Below are 20525 nucleotides of genomic sequence, written 5' to 3'. Positions count from 1 at the left end.
GAAGGAGTGTCTGGGAGGGGAGCCAGGCTGTGGGCTGGAAACACTTCCACAGGCACACAGCCAGAATGCCTCCAAAGAACATGTTGAGCAGGTTCTTGACCCCACAAGCTGCCAAACCTTTCATCCATTAGCTCCTTCATCATCTTTGCTGCATTTGGACTTCTAGAAAACAAGAGAGGCAGGGACAGAGAGAGAAAGGGACAGAGAGAGAAAGGGACAGAGAGAGAAAGGGACAGAGAGAGAAAGGGACAGAGCGAGGTAGGGACACAGAGAGAGAAAGGGACAGAGACAGAAAGGGACAGAGAGAGATAATGGCAAGATCCCGCCCACCTGTGATAACATTCAAATCTTGCCCAGACCCAGCTGTTTCCCAGCTGCCCCCTTTAAGTTCCCCTAAACAAGGTCTGATTGGGATATGTGCGGCTGGTTTAGGGGAAGCTGCTGAGCTGCATTCAAGGGAGGGAGGTTGTCAAGGGGCGTGCTATGGGCTCTTTGCTGAGGCTGGAGAGGGTGCCTTTGTGCCAAAATATATTAAACACATTGAAGGCCACCTGCAAAACTGCAAGTTGAAAATCATTGTGATTGGGAAGATACAGAAAACAAATGTTTATCTACAAATTTGCCATGACTTTTGCCAGAATCTGTTCCCTCAAGTTATGGGATTCGGCCTATAATAATGGAACACCTTGGTCAGATTCCAAACCAAATCCCTGGCTCCTGTCCATTAGCCCTTGTCAACTCCCTGGTAGATTTGAGAGTAGAGGACATGAGTCAGCAATACGGCTGAAACGCCTCATATCCACATTGGAACCTCTATCCATGCAGGCCTCAGAGAGACAGGGACAAGGAAACGCTTCGAATCAGACATCGGAGAGGAACGTGAGCGGAGGTAAAAGACAGAGCGGAAGACGAGGAGAGAGATGGACGGTAACACACAGGGAAGGAGAGAGATGGACGGTAACACACAGAGAAGGAGAGAGATGGACGGTAACACACAGGGAAGGAGAGAGATGGACAGTAACACACAGGGAAGGAGAGAGATGGACGGTAACACACAGGGAAGGAGAGAGATGGACGGTAACACACAGAGAAGGAGAGAGATGGACGGTAACACACAGAGAAGGAGAGAGATGGATGGTAACACAAAGAAGGAGAGAGACCGGAGACCAAGCCAACCAATGCTTCAGTCCAGATGGACAGACAGGATGGGGGGGGGGGTGCTTAATGAGTGGGTGGGTTGCATACAGACCTGAACGGGTTTGAAAATTTAGTGGGAAGACAAAACATACACAGGCAGGCGACCAGACAGACAGGCGACCAGACAGATAATACACAGGCAGGCAGACATATTGTGTTCTTGATCTCATTGTTAGCGTCAAGCGTCTCACAGGCTGCGACGCACAGTTCCACAGTCTCTGCTCTCATCTCCTCCAGCTTGCCTGGTGTTGTAGGCGGAACGACACAGTGCAGCACTCGTCCTGCACTCCACGGGACACCGTGCATGTAGCCCACGCATGTCTCACCCCAATGAGGGGGAAGCCGTCGAGCCTCTGGAAGTCTGCCTCCTGCTTCTTCCTCTCCGTTGTCTCTGCCATCCTCCGCAACTAAAACACACCCACCTTTCGGTGGAAAAAAGCCAACTGAAAACCATTTCACTCTCTTCAATAGTTGTCAAAGAAACCAGTCTTGTCTCACTCGATTTGTTTGCTTCTTCAACACATGACTATTACCTAGCTAGACATGTCTTTGAGAAAGTCTCCATTGGTACATGTTTTTTGGCTATTTGCGGGTCAATAAATTGACATCAAATATATTTGCTAAGTTTTCTGGGGTAGTTAGGCTTTACTCAGACATTTAAGTTTTCTGGGGTAGTTAGGCTTTACTCAGACATCAAGGAATACATTCATTTGGTTAGTTGACTCAACGGAGAGGGAAGATCTTATGAAATCAAACAAACTTACATTTAACATATTACAATTAAAGAACCAAAACATTTGAAGACGGAGACACTACAAAGGAATCTTAAAACAGGATAGTTGCCAAAGATTTAGATACTGCAGATGCAATTAGTTGAGTATTGAATTTATTATCTAATTGCATGTATTGCTACTCTGCATTCAATTACCAGTACTGTCATTTTCAATTCGCTTAGCAATGATTTAGAATTCCAGGTGACATCTGACTACTTAAACGGCAAACTCATACAGTGATTTTTCCTGGAACATTTGCACTGCTTTTTTATTCTGTGATGTTTGCAGGCCAGGTCACTGTGCTCTGGAGTGACATGTCATTATTTTGGAAAAGGTATTAAACATTTTTTATAAAGGAAGTATTTATATTGTACTCACCGGCGCAGTCTGAATGATGTCTACTGTGTGCTAGTAGCTTTGTCAGAAGGGCAAGTTGTTTACGTGCCTTCATTAAGCGTGGCTGGCTTGTTAGTTGATTTTCATGGCTGTTTGTTGCAGCGAGTAAATATATTTGTAAAAATCACTAGGACAATGAGCTATTCTTAGGAGGAATGCTTGACTATGGATAACAGGTTGGCTTTAAACTAGCTAGCTACATTATAGGTAACTATTTACATAGTAAAAAAAAATATTTGCCATGTCCATTGGGTTGTTGCCATGGAAATATCACTTGAGTAAATCAAAAGTAGTATAATCTATGAATGAAAAATAAATATAATTCATGTAAAAGTATTGACTGTAGACTTCAGCATAAAATCTAAAGACACTGGCCAAAAATGAGTATTAGTTAGGTTTGTTTAGTCGTTTTCTACCACTGCCATACTATTGCTAGGGGATTGTGAATTGTTTTTCAGGTCCCATTGATTGCTTGAAGATTATGCGCTTTTAACATTTTCATTTGCACCTGCCACATATCCCCACTTACACAACTATTTTCTCATCCCATGTCCCCAGTTTAATTTTACATGTCTAGTGTTATAAGGCTAGTCACAGGTTAAGAACTGAATACACTAGGTATAAGAACTTTTCTCGACGCATAGCTGAGTGCCTGGACAATCTCTTAGCCATGGTGTATTGGCAATATACAACAAACCTCCAAAATGCCTTATTGCTATTATAAAATTTGATGTAACACCCATGGTATATGGTCTCTTACAAACCAGGTGTTTTGAATGCTGATTGGCTGATAGCCGGGGTATATGAGGCCGTATACAACAGCTATGACTTCACATCTTTTTTATTTCTCTAATAGTGTTTGTAACTAGTTTATAAAAGCATTAGGGCACCTCGAGGGTTTGTGAATTATTGCCAATATACCAAGACTATGCTTTTTGTCCAGAGACTGCCATCCGGGGGTATTTCAGAACGCCGGGTTGATATACTCTGAGTTGAAACCAAACCCCTGGGTTGAATGACTCTGAGCTGTTCAGAACAGGTGGTAGCAATTAGTTCAGTCAACTGAGTTAAGTTAACCCTAAGAAAAGCATGTGCATGAGGAGATAAAAAGCCCTCATCAATGGAACGCAGATAATGTGATTCATCATGGTAACAGGAGAAAAAGATCTCGGAACCCGTACTTCCAGAGTGGAGTTAGATATTAATGGATGCACAAGCAGAATATGAGTATATATTCAAGAAAAAAGCAATACAGTATCAGCAGCAAAACAACGTGAGCTAGCGTGGCAGAACATTTCTGACCGAGACAATTCACAAGTATTAACTGATTATTAACTTATGAATTTTTTTTATAATGTGAGCGTGTGGGTGTAATATCAAGTTCAGAGTTTAAATATCAAATGCACCGAATAACATAGCATCAGTCTGAACAGTGACATTCTTGTGACATGGCACACATCTACTTAGTAAGAATTAAGAAATATATAAAGCAAAAATATAGCAGTAATAATATACATAAAAATGTAAACTAGCAGCAATTTTAAAGAGAGTAAGGTGGGAAATATGAACAATATGGGTAGAAGTATTGAAGATTATAAATATAATGAGTGTAATATGCCTAAGAATATTCTAATGTACATTACATAGAAAGAAATCAGAGTGTTTGGAATGTTCATGTGTGATCAGTATGATCATTGATCATTGTTGCTTGTTGAGGAGCCTTATGGCCTAAATTCTTAGTTGGCCTATCTGCACATTAATGCTGTGGAAGGACTTCCTATTCACACAAGTTCCTTCATTTACTGAAAGAGCTGTGATAGGAGTATGAGTGCTATCTATGCAGCCAATCACCCCTGGAAACCCTACAATATTAGCTCATTTGTGCTTCAAGTCTCAAAGCTTCATACTAAATATACTGATTACTGCTTAGACTGATACCTGCAATTCTGTGGAATTCTTTTGTGATGAGTCTTGTGTGTCTGTGACTTAGGAACACTACTAAAGTGTACAGAAACGTTTCAGTGCAAGAGTCACATCTCTGACAGCCTGACAGAGACGGTTGCCTTAGACCAGGAGTGTACAAACAGTTCCACAGAGGGCTGAGTGTCTGCAGGTTTTCGCTCTCACCTTGTACTTGATTGACTAACTAGGTCACTAATTGGTTAGTTTCTACCCTCACCTGGTTGTTTAGGTGTGAATTGGGAACCGATTTACAGGAAAAACCAAAAACCTGCAGACACTCAGCAGCCCTCTGTGGAACTGTTTGGACACCCTTGACTGTTTGGACACCACTGCAACACAAAGAATTCTGTAATTCTCAAACAGATAATCATTAGGGAACGATAAAACATCCAAGCGGGTCCGATCACTCTCTCCCGACTGAGATTTCTGCTGAGAATTTGTGATTCTACTGGCTTTTCGAGAGAAGGACACGCCCTGTCTGACACATTCAGATGGCAGGTATCAGTGAAAGTGTAGGACAAACTCAGGGTTAGTTGGATAAAACCTTCTAGCGAGCTGGTTAGCTTTCAGGTTAGCAAGCAGGTTAGTATGTTGCTGTAGTAACTGACTCAGAGAAACGCTGAACTGGCTCTTTGAAACCGTAAGCCCAGAGTTTCCATCAACTCTGAGTCAACTAACTCTAGGTTTTCACTAAATCTGCTTTCTGAAATACCCCCCGTTGTGCCTAAGATCAGCTCTTATCCGTGGTATATTGCCCATGTACCACACCCACTAGTGTCATACAAATACAGGTGCTGGTCATAAAATTAGAATATCATCAAAAAGTTGATTTATTTCAGTAATTCCATCCAAAAAGTGAAACTTTGATGTATACATTCATTCCACACAGACTGATATATTTCAAGTGTTTATTTCTTTTAATTTTGATGATTACAACTGACAACTAATGAAAACCCCAAATTCAGGTTGGCTGTTCACAGAGCTCTGTGTCCAGGCACATTAATAGAGAGGCGAAGGGAAGGAAAAGATGTGGTGGAAAAAAGTGTACAAGCAATAGGGATAACCGCACCCTGGAGAGGATTGTGAAACAAAACCCATTAAAAAATGTGGGGGAGATTCACAAAGAGTGGACTGCAGCTGGAGTAAGTGCTTCAAAAACCACCACGCACAGACGTATGCAAGACAAGGTTTCAGCTGTCGCATTCCTTGTGTCAAGCCACTCTTGAAGAAGACAGTGTCAGAAGCGTCTCGCCTGGGCTAAAGACAAAAAGGACTGGACTGCTGCTGAGTTATGTTCTCTGATGAAAGTACATTTTGCATTTCCTTTGGAAATCAAGGTCCCAGAGTCTGGAGGAAGAGAGGAGAGGCACAGCATCCACGTTGCTTGAAGTCCAGTGTAAAGTTTCCACAGTCAGCGATGGTTTGGGGTGCCATGTCATCTGCTGGTGTTGGTCCACTGTGTTTTCTGAAGTCCAAGGTCAACGCAGCCGTCTACCAGGAAGTTTTGGAGCACATCATGCTTCCTGCTGCTGACCAACTTTACGGAGATGCAGATTTCATTTTCCAACTGGACTTGGCACCTGCACACAATGCCAAAGCTACCAGTACCTGGTTTAAGGACCATGGAATCCCTGTTCTTAATTGGCCAGCAAACTCACCTGACCTTAACCCTATAGAAAATCTATGGGGTATTGTGAAGAGGAAGATGCGATACGCCAGACCCAACAATGCAGAAGAGCTGAAGGCCACAATCAGAGCTCTCATAACACCTGAGCAGTGCCACAGACTGATAGACTCCATGCCACGCCGCATTGCTGCAGTAATACAGGCAAAAGGAACCCCAACTAAGTATTGAGTGCTGTACATGCTCATACTTTTCATGTTCATACTTTTCAGTTGGCCAACATTTCAAAAAATATTATTTTTGTATTGGTCTTAAGTAATATTCTAATTTTCTGAGATACAAAATTTGGGATTTTCATTGGTTGTCAGCATAGACTGTATAAATAATGGACGACGCCCTTTCGCTCTTTTCCATTGGTGAAAAATGAAGCCACCAGTGTCCTGATACGGCGCTGACATCTTGGACTTGCGTCTGCGCAGATAGCGATCTTGGGACCAGTTCTGCGCAGTAGTTATGCGCAGTAGCGAGAAGGAAGTAAAGCTGTAAAGCCGCGAAATCAACGGCCCCACCCCTGTGCCCCGCCCTCACTCTCCCTCGCAGAATGCGCACACCGTAATCAATCGCAAGTCCAAGTACAGTACAACCTTTGCTTGTTAAACCTAGATTATATGTTATAGCCTAACTTACATCATGTTTAACCTTAATTTAGAATAGGCCTAATACAAAAATAATTGGTAACTTCTAGCTAACGATCACCTGCTAGCTATTAACATGGCTATTAACGAGGCTTGTTGTCTTTTAGCTAACGTTAGCTAGCCCATTACATTTATTTACTAATTAAATAGCTTATAAATTTAACTTACCGAAAAAAATCGATTGGAAATGCCAGATCGGTTAGCACAATGTACTGCAGAACAACCCATTATGTCCGTGTGAAATTATATCAATTATAGAAATTTAGAGATTAAATGTAAAGTTCCAATCTCCTCAGTCCTCCGAAGATTCAGTGGCTCCTCGGCTCAGATAGCTGTCAATCACAGCTGTGAATCACGACGTCACACCACCGTTTTTAGAGCATTAAATAACTAACTAAAAACAAACTTATTTTAAAAACAAACTCTTGAATTTACATTAGCGTGATACAAACTACAGTAAATGACAGAAACCAGCTTCGGAAAAAATATATTTGAAGGGTAATTTAATTGTTTAGTTGGTCTCGCGTCCCATTGAATAACATGGGGAGGGCGGGGTTTATGACCTATACTGGGACCACTCACCAGGGGGCGATCGAGACGTTTTGGCTTCACTTTTCAGGGCTTGTGCGGCACGCTTCGTTGTCAGTTATAATCATCACAATTAAAAGAAATAAACATTTGAAATATATCAGTCTGTATGTAATGAATGAATATAATATACAAGTTTCACTTTTTGAATGGAATTACTGATATAAATCAACTATTTGATGATATTCTAATTTTATGACCAGCACCTGTACTATGGCTATTAGCCATTCAGCATTCTGGATTCAATGCACCTGGTTTACAATGAACATTTCTGTTATACAAATACCAGATTTTCCAGTTCACACAGATGGAAACAGAAAGTAAATAACGTTACACAACATATTTTTTAAATAGAATTTACTCATGGCTATTTTCAAACCACTGAAGACAATGACAGAGAACATTCCTAAGCAGACAGGAAAGAAGACATTTTGCCAACACATTTTAGGACAACACAAAAAAGGGAAAAAATTTAAGAAAATACAGGTAAATCATCTTAATTTTCCAAACACACAAAACATTTCAATTACAAAATAATTTTATTTATATAGAGGATGGGACTGAGGCTCCGCCTCCTTGCTTACATTGAGTGTCACATGCAGTTTTGAGGATGGGACTGAGGCTCCGCCTCCTTGCTTACATTGAGTGTCACATGCAGTTTTGAGGATGGGACTGAGGCTCTGCCTCCTTGCTTACATTGAGTGTCACATGCAGTTTTGAGGATGGGACTGAGGCTCCGCCTCCTTGCTTACATTGAGTGTCACATGCAGTTTTGAGAAAATGTGGGTGAGCAATGTGCTTGTCAGGAGACCTGTCATTTAGAAAAGTATCGATGGCCAGATGGCGCCCCTAACAATTTATTACAAATGCTAACTTTCCAAGGCCAAGTCATATGATTTGGTACATAGCTCCCTCTCCTCAAAAGTGAAAAAATAATTATCCAAGAACTGAAAGACACTAAAAACGCTATTGACTGATCGGCAAAACAGTTGATTGGCTGCATCTACTGTTAACTATTTGTACATAAATTGCAAACACGGTCATAACGTAGGCTATACAATAACATTCATATCAACCATACACAGTCATAATGTATATAATAACAATCAAATCAACCACACACAGTCATAACGAATACAATAACATTAAAATCGACCACACACTGTTATAACGTACAACATTATAACGTACAACAACTCGGTTAGCCACAAAATTCCAAGTTTTAAAGCAGATGGTTTTGACGATGTGGGGCACATTTTGACACACAGACACACACACAGAGACACACACACACACACACACACAGCATGACACAACCCTATTAGTGACTATAGTTTTTCCAACAGCCCCATTTACAACAAGAGACAGTGACAATCCCGGGACGCATCCTTAAGGGAATGGGTATCACTTTTCATAAGTGTGCAGGAGCCCAGACAGGCACACACCACTGAGTCACATCAGCAGGGTAAGATGTGGAGGATTATGGGGGCCTTCCTTCAGCACAATACAACTACATAAGGATGTGCAGAAATATAAACAGGAAAATGAACACAGCAGTTTAATAGCATGCATTTCAGCCCATTTGTTAAAACATGTTAAAGCATTAGATAATACACAATCTATATACTGTAGGATGACAATACAGACTCCTAATATCTAATAAGCTGGTGGTGTAGAAAGTGTCAACCATTTGCTATACTATATTGTGTAACAAAGTTCTTTAATACATTTGAGAAATACCAAATGTCAAGTCAAAGCCTCTCACATTCAACTTCAATTAGTGGTAAAGAGATTAGTTATTATGTTTGTCTAATCAGTCATTGAGAATGATTAAGATATAATTACTAAACATACTTGTTTTTTTTGTTATTTTTTACAAATGTCAAAAAGAACATGAAAAGCTGTTGAATTGATGTTTAAAAAAATCTGGCAGATCCAGCTCAGATCTTTGTGCAGACTAAAGATCACGAAGCTTCAGTGCACTTGGAGGGTTCTGTACTTTTCATGTGTTTCACATGTTGCTTTCCCCTGCTTCTTTTCAACTATCACTAAGGACTCTGCGCACTTCAAAATGTCGTACGATTGAGAAGACTGACATTTTTTATGAAAGGCAAGATTGACATGTTGTACAACAAACATTTGTGTCTATTAAGAATGTAAACGTAGACTGTTGTAAACAAACAGACATTCTATTTAGTCAAATATTAGAAATAAAAATTAAAGGGGCAATATGAACAATCCTACCTTTAAATAATAACCCGCCTTTAATTAGTTTACTCATTGTCTTCCCTTTTTGAATTTGACCAGTATATTACTAGTATGTGTAGGGTGGTTTAGGGTTGTAAGGACTGTGTCTAAAGAGAGTATAAGGAGATTACAAGTGGTTGGATACTGATAGACAGACTTATAAAGAATAAAGACATGCACTGAACATGATCTGTGTATACACAGCAGCTTAAATTTCTGAAGTCTGGGGCCCAAAAAAGGAAAAAACCCAGATCTGCATCTAACGTCTTGAAAAATGAATGAAACATAGACTCTGTGTACTGAGTATTTGCATATAAAATGTTGTATAAAGTTGTATAAATGCACACTGGCAGATAGCCTAGTGAATGGAGCCTTGGACTGGTAACAATGACATCGTAGGATCGAATCCCAGAGCCGACAAGATGGACCAAAAAAATATCAGTTTGTGCGCCCTTAGGAGAAGGCACTTAACCTTAAGTAAGTCGAACTGGGTGAGAGCGTCTGCTAAAAGACCCAAATGTATTTTCTAAATGAGTAAACCCCTTTTGTAAAACAAACGATTAAGGAACTTAGATGTCTCGTTTTAGGTCCCACTTAAAAAGCATAATGTTACCTAGTTCAAAAACTAAAACTAAAGCAGCAGTTCCAATGGCTTAACCACATTCTGTCCTGTAGCTATGAATACACTGCTAACCATCAATGCATGTATAAAATAAATATAAATAAAACATGCAAAAACTAGACTAAGTTTCCCCTTGAGGAATGGGAATTATCTGTTCAACATTGCCATTAAAATAAAATGTAAATATATTGTAGATACATTTTCCTGTACACATTCCAGATGGGAACATATCGGTTCAACAGAGGTTGGCAATAGGGTGTCAACAAGTGGTTCCAGAAATGAAGTATTCATTGTCTTGAGCGATAGAGATATTAAATATTAGCTATAGCTATACTATAGCTATACAAGATTGCAAAATGATTTGTATGTCACTGGTGGTTTTTAAGAGCACCAAAAACTGCATTACCAATGAGCCTTGGTGTTGCAAAAGTTTGTTTTTGCTTGTGACAGGGCCAACATAATGACCTGTGTTCGCTATCAGACGTTATGTTTATTTTCAGGGATAAGGGGTGGAGGGGTGGGGAGTTGCCATGTAGGGCAAAAATCGGCTTGGTTAGGTCAATTTACAGATAGGGTTGTATAAAAAAAATATAGTTTGTGCAGTTGTTTTTGTGGAGTCCACGGGTGATTCTGCGGTATACTGCCAGTGAAATCTGGCAACCCTGACTGGTTGCAACCCTATAGGAGCAAGCAAACACTTGTTTTCTATGATTTTAAAAAATGCAAGCGTGCTTTGATGAGAAAGTCATACAATCTTTACATTTGGGATCTTTTGTGCACCTATTAGCTAGCAGTATTTCGGAAGTTTGGCAGTCATAAAATAAATTTTCCAACATTTGCCTTCTAGCGAGTATCAGTTTAGCTAGTTGGCTAACTTAGTTGAGCCAGCAATTGAAACCTAATATGAAACGTAAGTGAATAAGGACCTGGCTAACAAGTGCAACAAAAAAACATGAAATATAATCTAACAAAACTTAACTAGCTAGTTACTGTTGCTGAATTAGTAACCAGTTAGCTATGCGTTTTCACAAAGCAGCTTCTTCACAACAACTGACTTCTGTCAGCTACTGCTGTTGTTAAGAAACATGATCATCTATAGTACAGATACAATATCAACAATGGTAGTTCCTATAATCAAGCAGAATATTAACATTTTATTTTAAATAAAACCAGCTAACTAATCCATTTGTGCCAGAAGAGGTAGAGATAGCTAGCTAACATACGTATCAAGCTAGTAAACTTATGTCAATACCATCATTAGCGCAGAGGTGGGTAGAATACAGAAAATCTTTACTGTAAGTAAAACTACTGTTAATTTGATTGTTACTCAAGTAAAATTCACCCTCTTGACTCTACACAGCAGCCTAACTAGTTCAGATTACCAAGCTACTGGACCAGGCTAAAGTGTGGATTAAACAGAGTTTTGTAGGATACAACGTTAAAAGGCAGTTATTTGCAATAGTAAAATGATCAAGAACACCAATTAGTTGACAATAGTGTTGCCTACAAGAAATCAGCAATATCACTTTTCACCATTTAATAGAATATAGAATGTTCACTCCATTCAGCTGAGATTGCCTGGTCCACTGGAATATTGAGGGGCCTTTCTTTCAAACATCTAATGTCTTGATTCCTTACATACCTTGACCAATCAAATGTTTTAAAAAATGTAAGGGAATCCTGGAGCCAAACAAACAGTTCCTTTCACCGGTGCAATTTGGTTCCCAAGATTCATCAAGAAGAGCCGATCATTTGCAAATGACCCATAACTACTGTTCAATGCTTCGTTAACAGCTGAGATACTGTACATTCTAATTATTTTCTGTTGCTGTCCCTCTACTGAATATATGTTGCTGGTATATAAAAGTCATGAATAGTTGGGATGATCATGTACATGTCAAAGAGGATATTATATGTTACCATTTTCTATCTGAAACAGGGTTGTTAAGTTCAAGTCAATTCAAGATAGATGTTCGAAAACATCCCAATGCTCTTGAAGGCTTTTCAATAACGAAACGTTAGCATTTAAATTGAAGTATGGTTAATTGTTGATCCACAAACTAATTTGAACAAGTAGTTACGTTTTGCATTAAACTAGCTGGTTACATCCTAATAATGTTAGGAACACTCTTCACTAAGCTGAGTGCAGTTAATGGAGCAGCTTTGCCTGTTCGATCAAAACAATAAGGTAACATGTACAGTTGTACGCTGAGACAGTTTGTGGGTCCTGACTCTACTACCTCCGACATCTCACTGCGGAGTGTCGGCAGGTGTGCTTCTGGCAGTACAGGGCCCCCCGGGCACCTTGGAGGCCCCTCCATACACCTCCACATTCCGGTTGGTCCAGGCGATCACTGTGCCATGCGGCCTGGGGACGTGCCGGCTGCAGTTGGCCAGGCTGGACACTTCCTTGGACGTCAGGACCCGCTCCCAGAGGTTCCACTGGGACAGCTCCCCCACCAGTGCCTGGGCTGAGTCAAAACGCCCGCCCAGAGTGTCCTAAGGGGTGAGAAGGGAGGGGACATCTCAGAGTTTGGCCCAGGTGGTACTGGTAACTCAGCTTGGTGTTGCCCTGCGTGGTCTTCCTGTCGTCAATTCCCTCATGTCAACACTGCACGGCCCTCTCACCTCTTGTGCCCCTGCGCCTAAACCCTTAACAAACAATCAAACTTGGTCCACTTTTTTAAAAAAACAAGCCTTGCTCATGTATTCAGCTGTTGTCTCCTCAACCCTCCATCAGGGACGTGACCTCGTCCTCCACCAGGCCCGCTGTGGTGCCATGTTTCCAGTCCTTACAACATTTAATCCCTTCAATCATCAGTCCTTCCATTCATCCACACCTCTACCCCAACCCTCTCACCTGTTCTTGGCCCAGGACGAGGACTCCTCCAGGCCTAATGTTGTGCCAGGTTGCCAGGCCCTGCCCCTCCCCGGTCAGTCTGCCCCCCTGGAAGGCCTGCCACGCCCCGCCCCTCTGGCTCCAGCTCACACAGATGTGATGCCAGTTACCCCGGGACACGTTCAGAGGTAACTGCGCCACCTAGAGGTTTGGAGGGTAACAGTTTGGGTGAGTATGAGTGCAGTACATGACATGGTGAAAGACACGCAGAGCAACCGTCACCTATACAGACATGTTTCTGCACATATTCAAGACAAAAACAAACTACAATTAAACAAACAGTAAACAGACCGAAAGTTCTTAGGATTGACCCTAAACCTTGTTTTTCATATACAGAAAAACCTAGAATAAAACTGAACGTATTATACAGTAAGTAGTTTCACTGTATGGGAGATTAACAAATCACCATTACTTTATTCCAGGCCATGTCTGAAACTAACATTTGCTCTTAAAAATGTACATGTGACTTGGTGTCCTTTTACAGATTTTATCCCTGATAAATTGAATTGAATTGAAAATTGAATGAAAAGGTCATAGGATTTTTGTTGCATAAATTGGTAGGGGTTCAAATTTACCTGTTTGTAATATCCATGCCCCTGAATATTCTGTTAAAGCTTTGAATGTTCCTGAGTGTCACAAATATACTACCAAAGCCTTGTTGAAATCCACGGGGACTGTACATGTTTGTCCCCGGCCTCGTTCTGTCTGCTCCCTCCCACACATTTGTCAAGTAAAAGTAGAATAAAAAGAATAGGATTTTGCATTTCATCTAAACTCTGTGTGTTTGTCAGAAACTGTGATTTGGCTTCCCGAGGCTATCCACCATTTTAATATTCAGAACTATTTTTGATGTTATGCATGGCGTCCTTGAAATATATTACCTCAATAAACAATAGCAAGCAAGTTTATTTATATAGCACAATATATATATATATCGAAGCAATTCAATGTGCTTTACAAAGAAAAATATATGAAAGTACAATAACATAAAAACAAATACTCAAATGAAAACATCAAAGCAAATTAATACATCAAAATGATAACAAATACAATAAGAATACATATAAAGATTAAAAGTGGGATAAAAACATAGGAAGCTATAAGACTAAAAAGTGTGGTTAAGTTTTAGTGCTCAGTCATAGGCGCCTGAAAAGAGAAGTGTTTTTAACCAGGATTTAAAAATGGATACGTTTGGGGCACGTCTTAGATCTTCTGGTAGTTTATTCCAGTTTTGTACAGCATAAGTGCTAAACGTAGCTTCTCAATGTTTAGTTTGGACTCTGGGCTCTACTAGCTGACCTGTGTTCATGGATCTAAGAGCCCTGCTTGGTTTATATTCTTCAAACATATCAGAAATGTATTTGGGTCCTAAACCATTCAGAGATTTATAAACTAAAAGCACCATTTTGAAATATATTCTGTAACTGACTGGAAACCAATGCAAAGATTTAATAGGGATAGACATCACTGTTTTGGGGTGTTATTGTGTCTGGTCCAACCAATAATACAAACTGTACAAAACTGTACATACGTACAGTACCAAACCCTCCAGAAAAAGTGACCATCACGCATTCTGTTTGGCACACATTGTCTGGACTACTGGAACATTGAACTGTGATTCCAAAGCATCGCCAGAACCCCGGCCACCAAGCATTCTATTACCATTGTGACATTTCACTAATCTACACACTACCTCCTCCAGGCATGGCCGCACCACGTCAAACAGTGGAACAGTGGAATAGGGTCCCATTGGGGGCACGTATGAGCACGAGGACATAACTCCTAAGGTGACCTTCACGGGCACGGCTACAACCTGAAGGGCGTGGCACCCTGTGAATCCACTGCCAGCGGCGTCTCCTCCATTACCTTGTCGTCAATGAGCAGCTCCATGGGCGTGTGTAGGCCCTGCAGTAGCACCAGCTCATTGGGCTGCTCGGCCACGGCATAGGAGAACGGCGTGCCCAGGCCCAACCCCGTGGGTCTCAGCCAGAGGCACACGGTGAAGGCACGCAGCTCCGGGACGGGCTGGCGCAGCATGCCGTACATGTAGTTGGTGCGCACCGGGAGGGACAGCTTGTAGCCCTCGGGGTAGCTGTTCTCTGAGAGTCCTGGAGAGGGACAGAGAGACACACAAACAGAAATAGTAAGGTCATTGTGACCCGGGTCATGTTAAACAGACCGGTCATAACCGTTTGTTTGCGTGACCTGGTTCTAAGCTCCTTGACCCCACGCCTCTGTTGCTCTTCTTCATTCTGCATCATAATGTTTCAATAAACTGGCCTGGGGAGGTTTTGTTCCTGTCATATTAATCATAGTTTAATGTCTGTGTCTCAAACCCTCCCAGGCCATACATTAGGTAATGTATGTCCCATTTGACCTTTGGACTCCCCCGACCACACCAGCACTCCCATTCCCTCCCCCCACTCACCCTCCTCCAGTCCAGCGATGCGGTGGTGCAGGGAGTTGATCCCCTGGTCGATGTCCTCCCTGTGTCTCTGGGACTCGTGACGCAAAGCCTTCCTCTCCTTCTTCAGGAGATCCAGTTTCCTCTCCAGCTGCCCCTCCAGGTCCTCCATCCGAGGCCATGACTCTGTTCCCGGCCCTTCCCCGACCCGAGTCCCTGGGGCCTCGGAGAGTCCGCCACCACCGCCCGTCCCTCGGGAACCCGCCGCCGCTGCCACATCCGTCTGGTTGTGAGTGAACATCGGCGGTCCACTGTCTGACTGCATTGGAGGGACGGAGGGCAGGGAAGGGGGGGTGATGTGAAGGAACGGAGGGAGGGAGCGATGGATGGAGGGCGGGTAGGTAGGGAGGGAGTGTGAGAAAGAAAGAGGGAGGGAGAATGAGAGAGTGAGATAGAGCAAGAGAGGCAGGGAGAGAGGGAACAAGGGAGGGAGAGAGAGAAAGGGAGAGGGACGGGGGGACAAGGGGATGACGAAATACATGAAAGACAAATGGAAGCCAGTCGGATTTTAGAGTTGCATTCGCTCTTTTTAATGTGCTGAGACTGAGGGCCTTCTTAGATAAGCACTTGAATCTCTGGAGGTTTGTTTTCCAACCAAGCACAATCAATGTGGTGCAGCAGAATGCAACAACAACAAAAAGCGCGCAAGAGCTTTAAGGGAGCAAGCATGTAAAGACCCACGCAGTCGTTAGTCATTAACCCAACATGGAAGAACACAGCAAAACAAAGTGCAGATATAGACACACAGGTAGATAGAAGGTATAAGGCAGACACATAGAAGGTATAAGCATGCAGAAATATAGAAGGTGTAGACAGATAGACTGAGGGTAAATACAGACAGACTGACAGATAGTGTGATATGTTATTAACAGCAAGTCCCAAATTGTAGCTAACATAGAGAAGTGATTCTCAACATGGTACCCCTGGGGATACCAACCAGGCTTATCTAGATGATTGTGTTATGGGGATACCAACCAGGCCTATCTAGATGATGGTATTCTGGGGATACCCACCAGGCCTATCTTGATGATGGTGTTCTTGGGATACCAACCAGGCCTATCTAAATGATGGTGCTCTGGGGATATCAACCAGGCCTATCTAGATGATGGTTTTCTGGGGATACCAACCAGGCCTATATAGATGATGGTGTTCTGGGGATACCAACCAGGCTTATCTAGATGATTGTGTTCTGGGGATACCAACCAGGCTTATCTAGATGATTGTGTTATGGGGATACCAACCAGGCCTATCTAGATGATGGTATTCTGGGGTTACCCACCAGGACTATCTTGATGATGGTGTTCTTGGGATACCAACCAGGCCTATCTAAATGATGGTGCTCTGGGGATATCAACCAGGCCTATCTAGATGATGGTTTTCTGGGGATACCAACCAGGCCTATATAGATGATGGTGTTCTGGGGATACCAACCAGGCTTATCTAGATGATTGTGTTCTGGGGATACCAACCAGGCTTCTCTAGATGATGGTGTTCTGGGGATACCAACCAGGCTTATCTAGATGATTGTGTTATGGGGATACCAACCAGGCCTATCTAGATGATGGTGTTATGGGGATACCAACCAGGCCTATCTAGATGATGGTGTTCTGGGGATACCAACCAGGCTTATCTAGATGATGGTGTTCTGGGGATACCAACCAGGCCTATATAGATGATGGTGTTCTGGGGATACAAACCAGGCTTATCTAGATGATGGTGTTCTGGGGATACAAACCAGGCTTATCTAGATGATGGTGTTATGGGGACACCAACCAGGCCTATCTAGATTATAGTATTCTGGGGATACCAACCAGGCCTGCGTACATGCAACGTTACACTTATTAAGATTTGTCAGAACATTGCCCTAATCATTTCTCTGCCAAGTGGTGGTAGCTGGTTTACCAACACTAGGAACAGAGGTACTGCTACAGTTACTATTTTCTGGCAGAAGCTACACGGTCTCTGGACAAATATGGGTGAGTGGTTGTATAAATAATTGATGATATTTTCTCCAGAAGACATGGTGTTGTACATCATGGTGGCAGGCAGCTTTGCGGTTTCCTGCTCGATTGGTAGCCCTCCTCCCCCTCTCCGATTCGGAGGGGTTGGGTTAACTGCAGAAGCCAATTCTCCGTTGGACCTTCTGTGCAAACTGACATATTCCCCCTTTCCTCCTCCCTCATCCCGCCTCTCCTCCTGCTTCCCCAGGAGTTGTGACCGGAAGACAAATGCAAGCCTAAGTGTAATTACTTAAGCAGCACTTGACTTGGGATAAAATATGTGCAGGAACTGACAAATCGTTCATTAGACTGTGTTTATCAAAATATATGTGTTAATAAGACTTGTTCCATTAAAGTAGACTATCCCAGAAGTCCTAGAGTGCTCCTTTTAGAAGTCAAGCACTGTAGTTAAGCAACTGTTGTTTTCTATCAATAACAATGGTTCAAATGAATATGAAGCACGGGAGAATACATGGTAGTGGCGAAATGGCAAAATGCAAAAAACCCATGCCGCTGCAGCAAGGGCACCGGTGGCGGTGACCCAGACAGATGGATCCCGCCGAAACAGTGTATGAGAACAATGCATGAGTTGTCCTATCTGGTTGGTTCTCAGAACTAAAATGTACCAGTATTTGTCTAATACATTTTCAGATAAAATCGGTCTGAGATTATACAAGCCTATCAATTTTTCTAAATCTGTCCCAGTCCCTGGTTTTTTGACAGGAAATAGTCTCAGTTGAGTCCACGAATCACACCGACATTATTTTTTTTAACACATATATGTAACTCTACTAGCAGATACTCACATTTACTATTCATTCGTCCAATTCGCCCTTACCTCAAGTTTTTCTATGCGTTCTTTAAGCTGAACGATGACCTGCTCCAGCTCGTCCACAGCCCGCGTGGAGAGCCGCTGTGCTTCACTCGACGACCGAGCACTGTCCCGAAACATAAGGTGGCTCTCATTTTCCCTTTTGCCTTTCAAAAGCACAGCGCTCCTCTCCGAGCTGCTGCGCCCCTCTACCCCGCTCTCACACTCCAAAAGCTTGCCTGACAGCTCCCTAATGGTCCGCTGGTCTGTGATAATCTGGTCTTTTTGCTGGAGCACCGTCTGTCTGAGTTCCTTCGCGGTGGTGCGGAGGTATCCCCAGTCCTCGCCGGCGTACGGTGACGGGTCGTCCGATTGTTGCTGAAAGCTTCTGGGGTTGCATTCTCCGGCGGGGACTGGGGTGCATATAAGTCGGCTAATCTGCCTGGAGCCGTCGCCGTCTGGAACATTTGGGACGTGGAAGAAGGTGGGCGCCTCGCCAACTCCGTCCGGCGTTTCAGAACCATGGAGAGCGCCCAGCGGTCCCGCTCGCGCTATCGGGTCCTCTGGAAAAGCCCGCGGCAACCCTGAATCGGGAGACAACGACTGGTTTTCGGCCACAGGCTGTTGGGGGGCTGTTGTGGCGGAGCCGGTGTGGACCGCGGCAATGATGCAGATGACCGCCCCAACGAAGGCCACCATCCCCGCGGCCAATATGATCACGATGAACTTCAGGTTGGCAGCGTCAGATATCAATTATTATAAAGAAAAGAAAACAAGAACCACGAGTTCAAAACCACACTGAAAATGCGTCGTGTAAAAAATACAGATCAAAGATCCTGGAACATCACTTGAAATAGTTAATACTACGGCTCCTTTCTCGCCTAATGTTGGCTAATTTAGTACATAAATGCAGATCTTCGCTCCAACCGTTTCCATCACACATAGTCTTCCTTGTCTTCAGTGATGTTCGACGGTTCCCTCTACCTTGTTATTACCCGGACAACGAGTGAAAGAGAGTGTATGCGTGCGTGCATGCGTGCGTGTGCGTGTGTGCCACAGCACGCAAGTCAATAATCGAGAGGCGGGACTAACTTGACGACCATCAGCACCAAAGATGTTGAGAATGATACAAGGCGCGGTGATAGGCCAAGACCCATGGAATATCTAATTCCAGTACCCTACCAGGTCCGTTGCCTCATTTTTTCCAGTAGTTAATTTTCTACCTGAAAATTATTTTCAGCCTGACTGGAGCAGAACAACCACGAGAAAAGTAAATGAAATCCGTGTAGCGTACAGAGTTGAGTTCGAGGCACATTTTAATCAGTGATTACGGGGTAATTTGTCATTTTTACCTGTGCTTGTTAAATGTGCCTAATATTCGGCTACATTTATCGTCTGCTCAGATGTATCACGCTTTCTCGTGCACCCTGCACTAAGACCTCCACCATCACTCTTCTTCTAGCCAATTTGGGGCAATGGGCAAGGAAACCTTGGACTTGACTGATGGTGTTTCGTGCCCTCGCAGTGCCTCAAGTCATAAAGAATCTGCTGCAAGAAATGGCCTAGCCACCTAGACTAAAAGTGTGCCAACGCTAGACGCTGGGCTCTTAACTAGAATTATAAAGTAGTCTGGCGCTAGAACACACTCAGACTGATTCTATGGGGAGATTTAGAATCAGATACTCACAGAGAGAAGCAGATGAACTCAATATATGACTGGTTAGCTGTACTAATCCAGTATTTATGTTTCATCCGCTGTATAAAGAATACACTGTGAATGAATCCAATGCGCAATATATATAGGTTTCACTGGATCCCCGAGGCGATTTCTGTCATAATGCTGGTCTACTACCACTGCAACATATTACGCTAACATAAAGAAACTACAAAATAGTTTTGGATTAATCTGATGCATGCATAGCAGTTGTATGTGTGTTTATGTTGTTGTTTGTATATATATATACACACAACACACTATATATGTGTTGTTAAATATATATAGTATGAGAGAGTCGATACAGTTCTTGTCTACAGAGCGCAGCTGTTCTAAATACCATTCATGTCTCCGGCGGATTCAGGGTGCCACCTTGTGTACAGTTGTCGTCACTACAGCACTAAGTTAACGTGCGTTAGGGCCTTTCATCTCCCTCGATCCCTCTGCGTCCCAGATCCCTCCTTCGCTCTCTCTTGGCTTTCGCTCTGTTTTTTCTCTTCTCCCAGGCTCCCATTAGGCAGTCATTTTTACTT

At 42.7% G+C, this 20525-nt stretch overlaps 1 protein-coding gene across 2 annotated transcripts; it reads right to left on the bottom strand.

Moving 5' to 3' along the window:
• Positions 1-1093: 1093 nt before the first annotated feature.
• On the bottom strand, positions 1094-20417 carry LOC105031164 (neuronal pentraxin-2). 2 transcript variants are annotated; one of them, XM_029123334.2, is made up of 7 exons: positions 20333-20417; positions 18306-19004; positions 15432-15726; positions 14870-15111; positions 12965-13144; positions 12345-12603; positions 1094-1619 (listed from the first exon to the last, which is right to left on the bottom strand). In XM_029123334.2, the coding sequence occupies exons 1-6, from the start codon at positions 20333-20335 to the stop codon at positions 12355-12357; spliced, it is 1668 nt and encodes a 555-aa protein (XP_028979167.2). In that variant the 5' UTR covers positions 20336-20417; the 3' UTR covers positions 1094-1619; positions 12345-12354. The 2 variants fall into 2 exon arrangements, with proteins under 2 accessions (XP_028979167.2, XP_010903737.3); XM_010905435.5 differs by lacking the exon at positions 1094-1619 and having other exon boundaries at positions 7576-12603.
• Positions 20418-20525: the final 108 nt, after the last annotated feature.

This window comes from Esox lucius, chromosome 11 (genome assembly GCF_011004845.1).
Source record: "Esox lucius isolate fEsoLuc1 chromosome 11, fEsoLuc1.pri, whole genome shotgun sequence".
Taxonomy (NCBI): Eukaryota; Metazoa; Chordata; class Actinopteri; order Esociformes; family Esocidae; genus Esox; species Esox lucius.
The sequence above is the reverse complement of the archived record's forward strand: the minus strand, read 5'-3'. Positions and strand labels throughout refer to the sequence as shown.

Excerpts from the sequence above, each read along its gene's own strand:
- LOC105031164 (XM_029123334.2), bottom strand. Across the intron at positions 15,727-18,305 it reads AACGCATAGAAAAACTTGAG|TCAGACAGTGGACCGCCGAT; the intron begins GTAAGGGCGAAT and ends CCTCCAATGCAG. Across the intron at positions 12,604-12,964 it reads TCGTCCTGGGCCAAGAACAG|GACACTCTGGGCGGGCGTTT; the intron begins GTGAGAGGGTTG and ends CTCACCCCTTAG.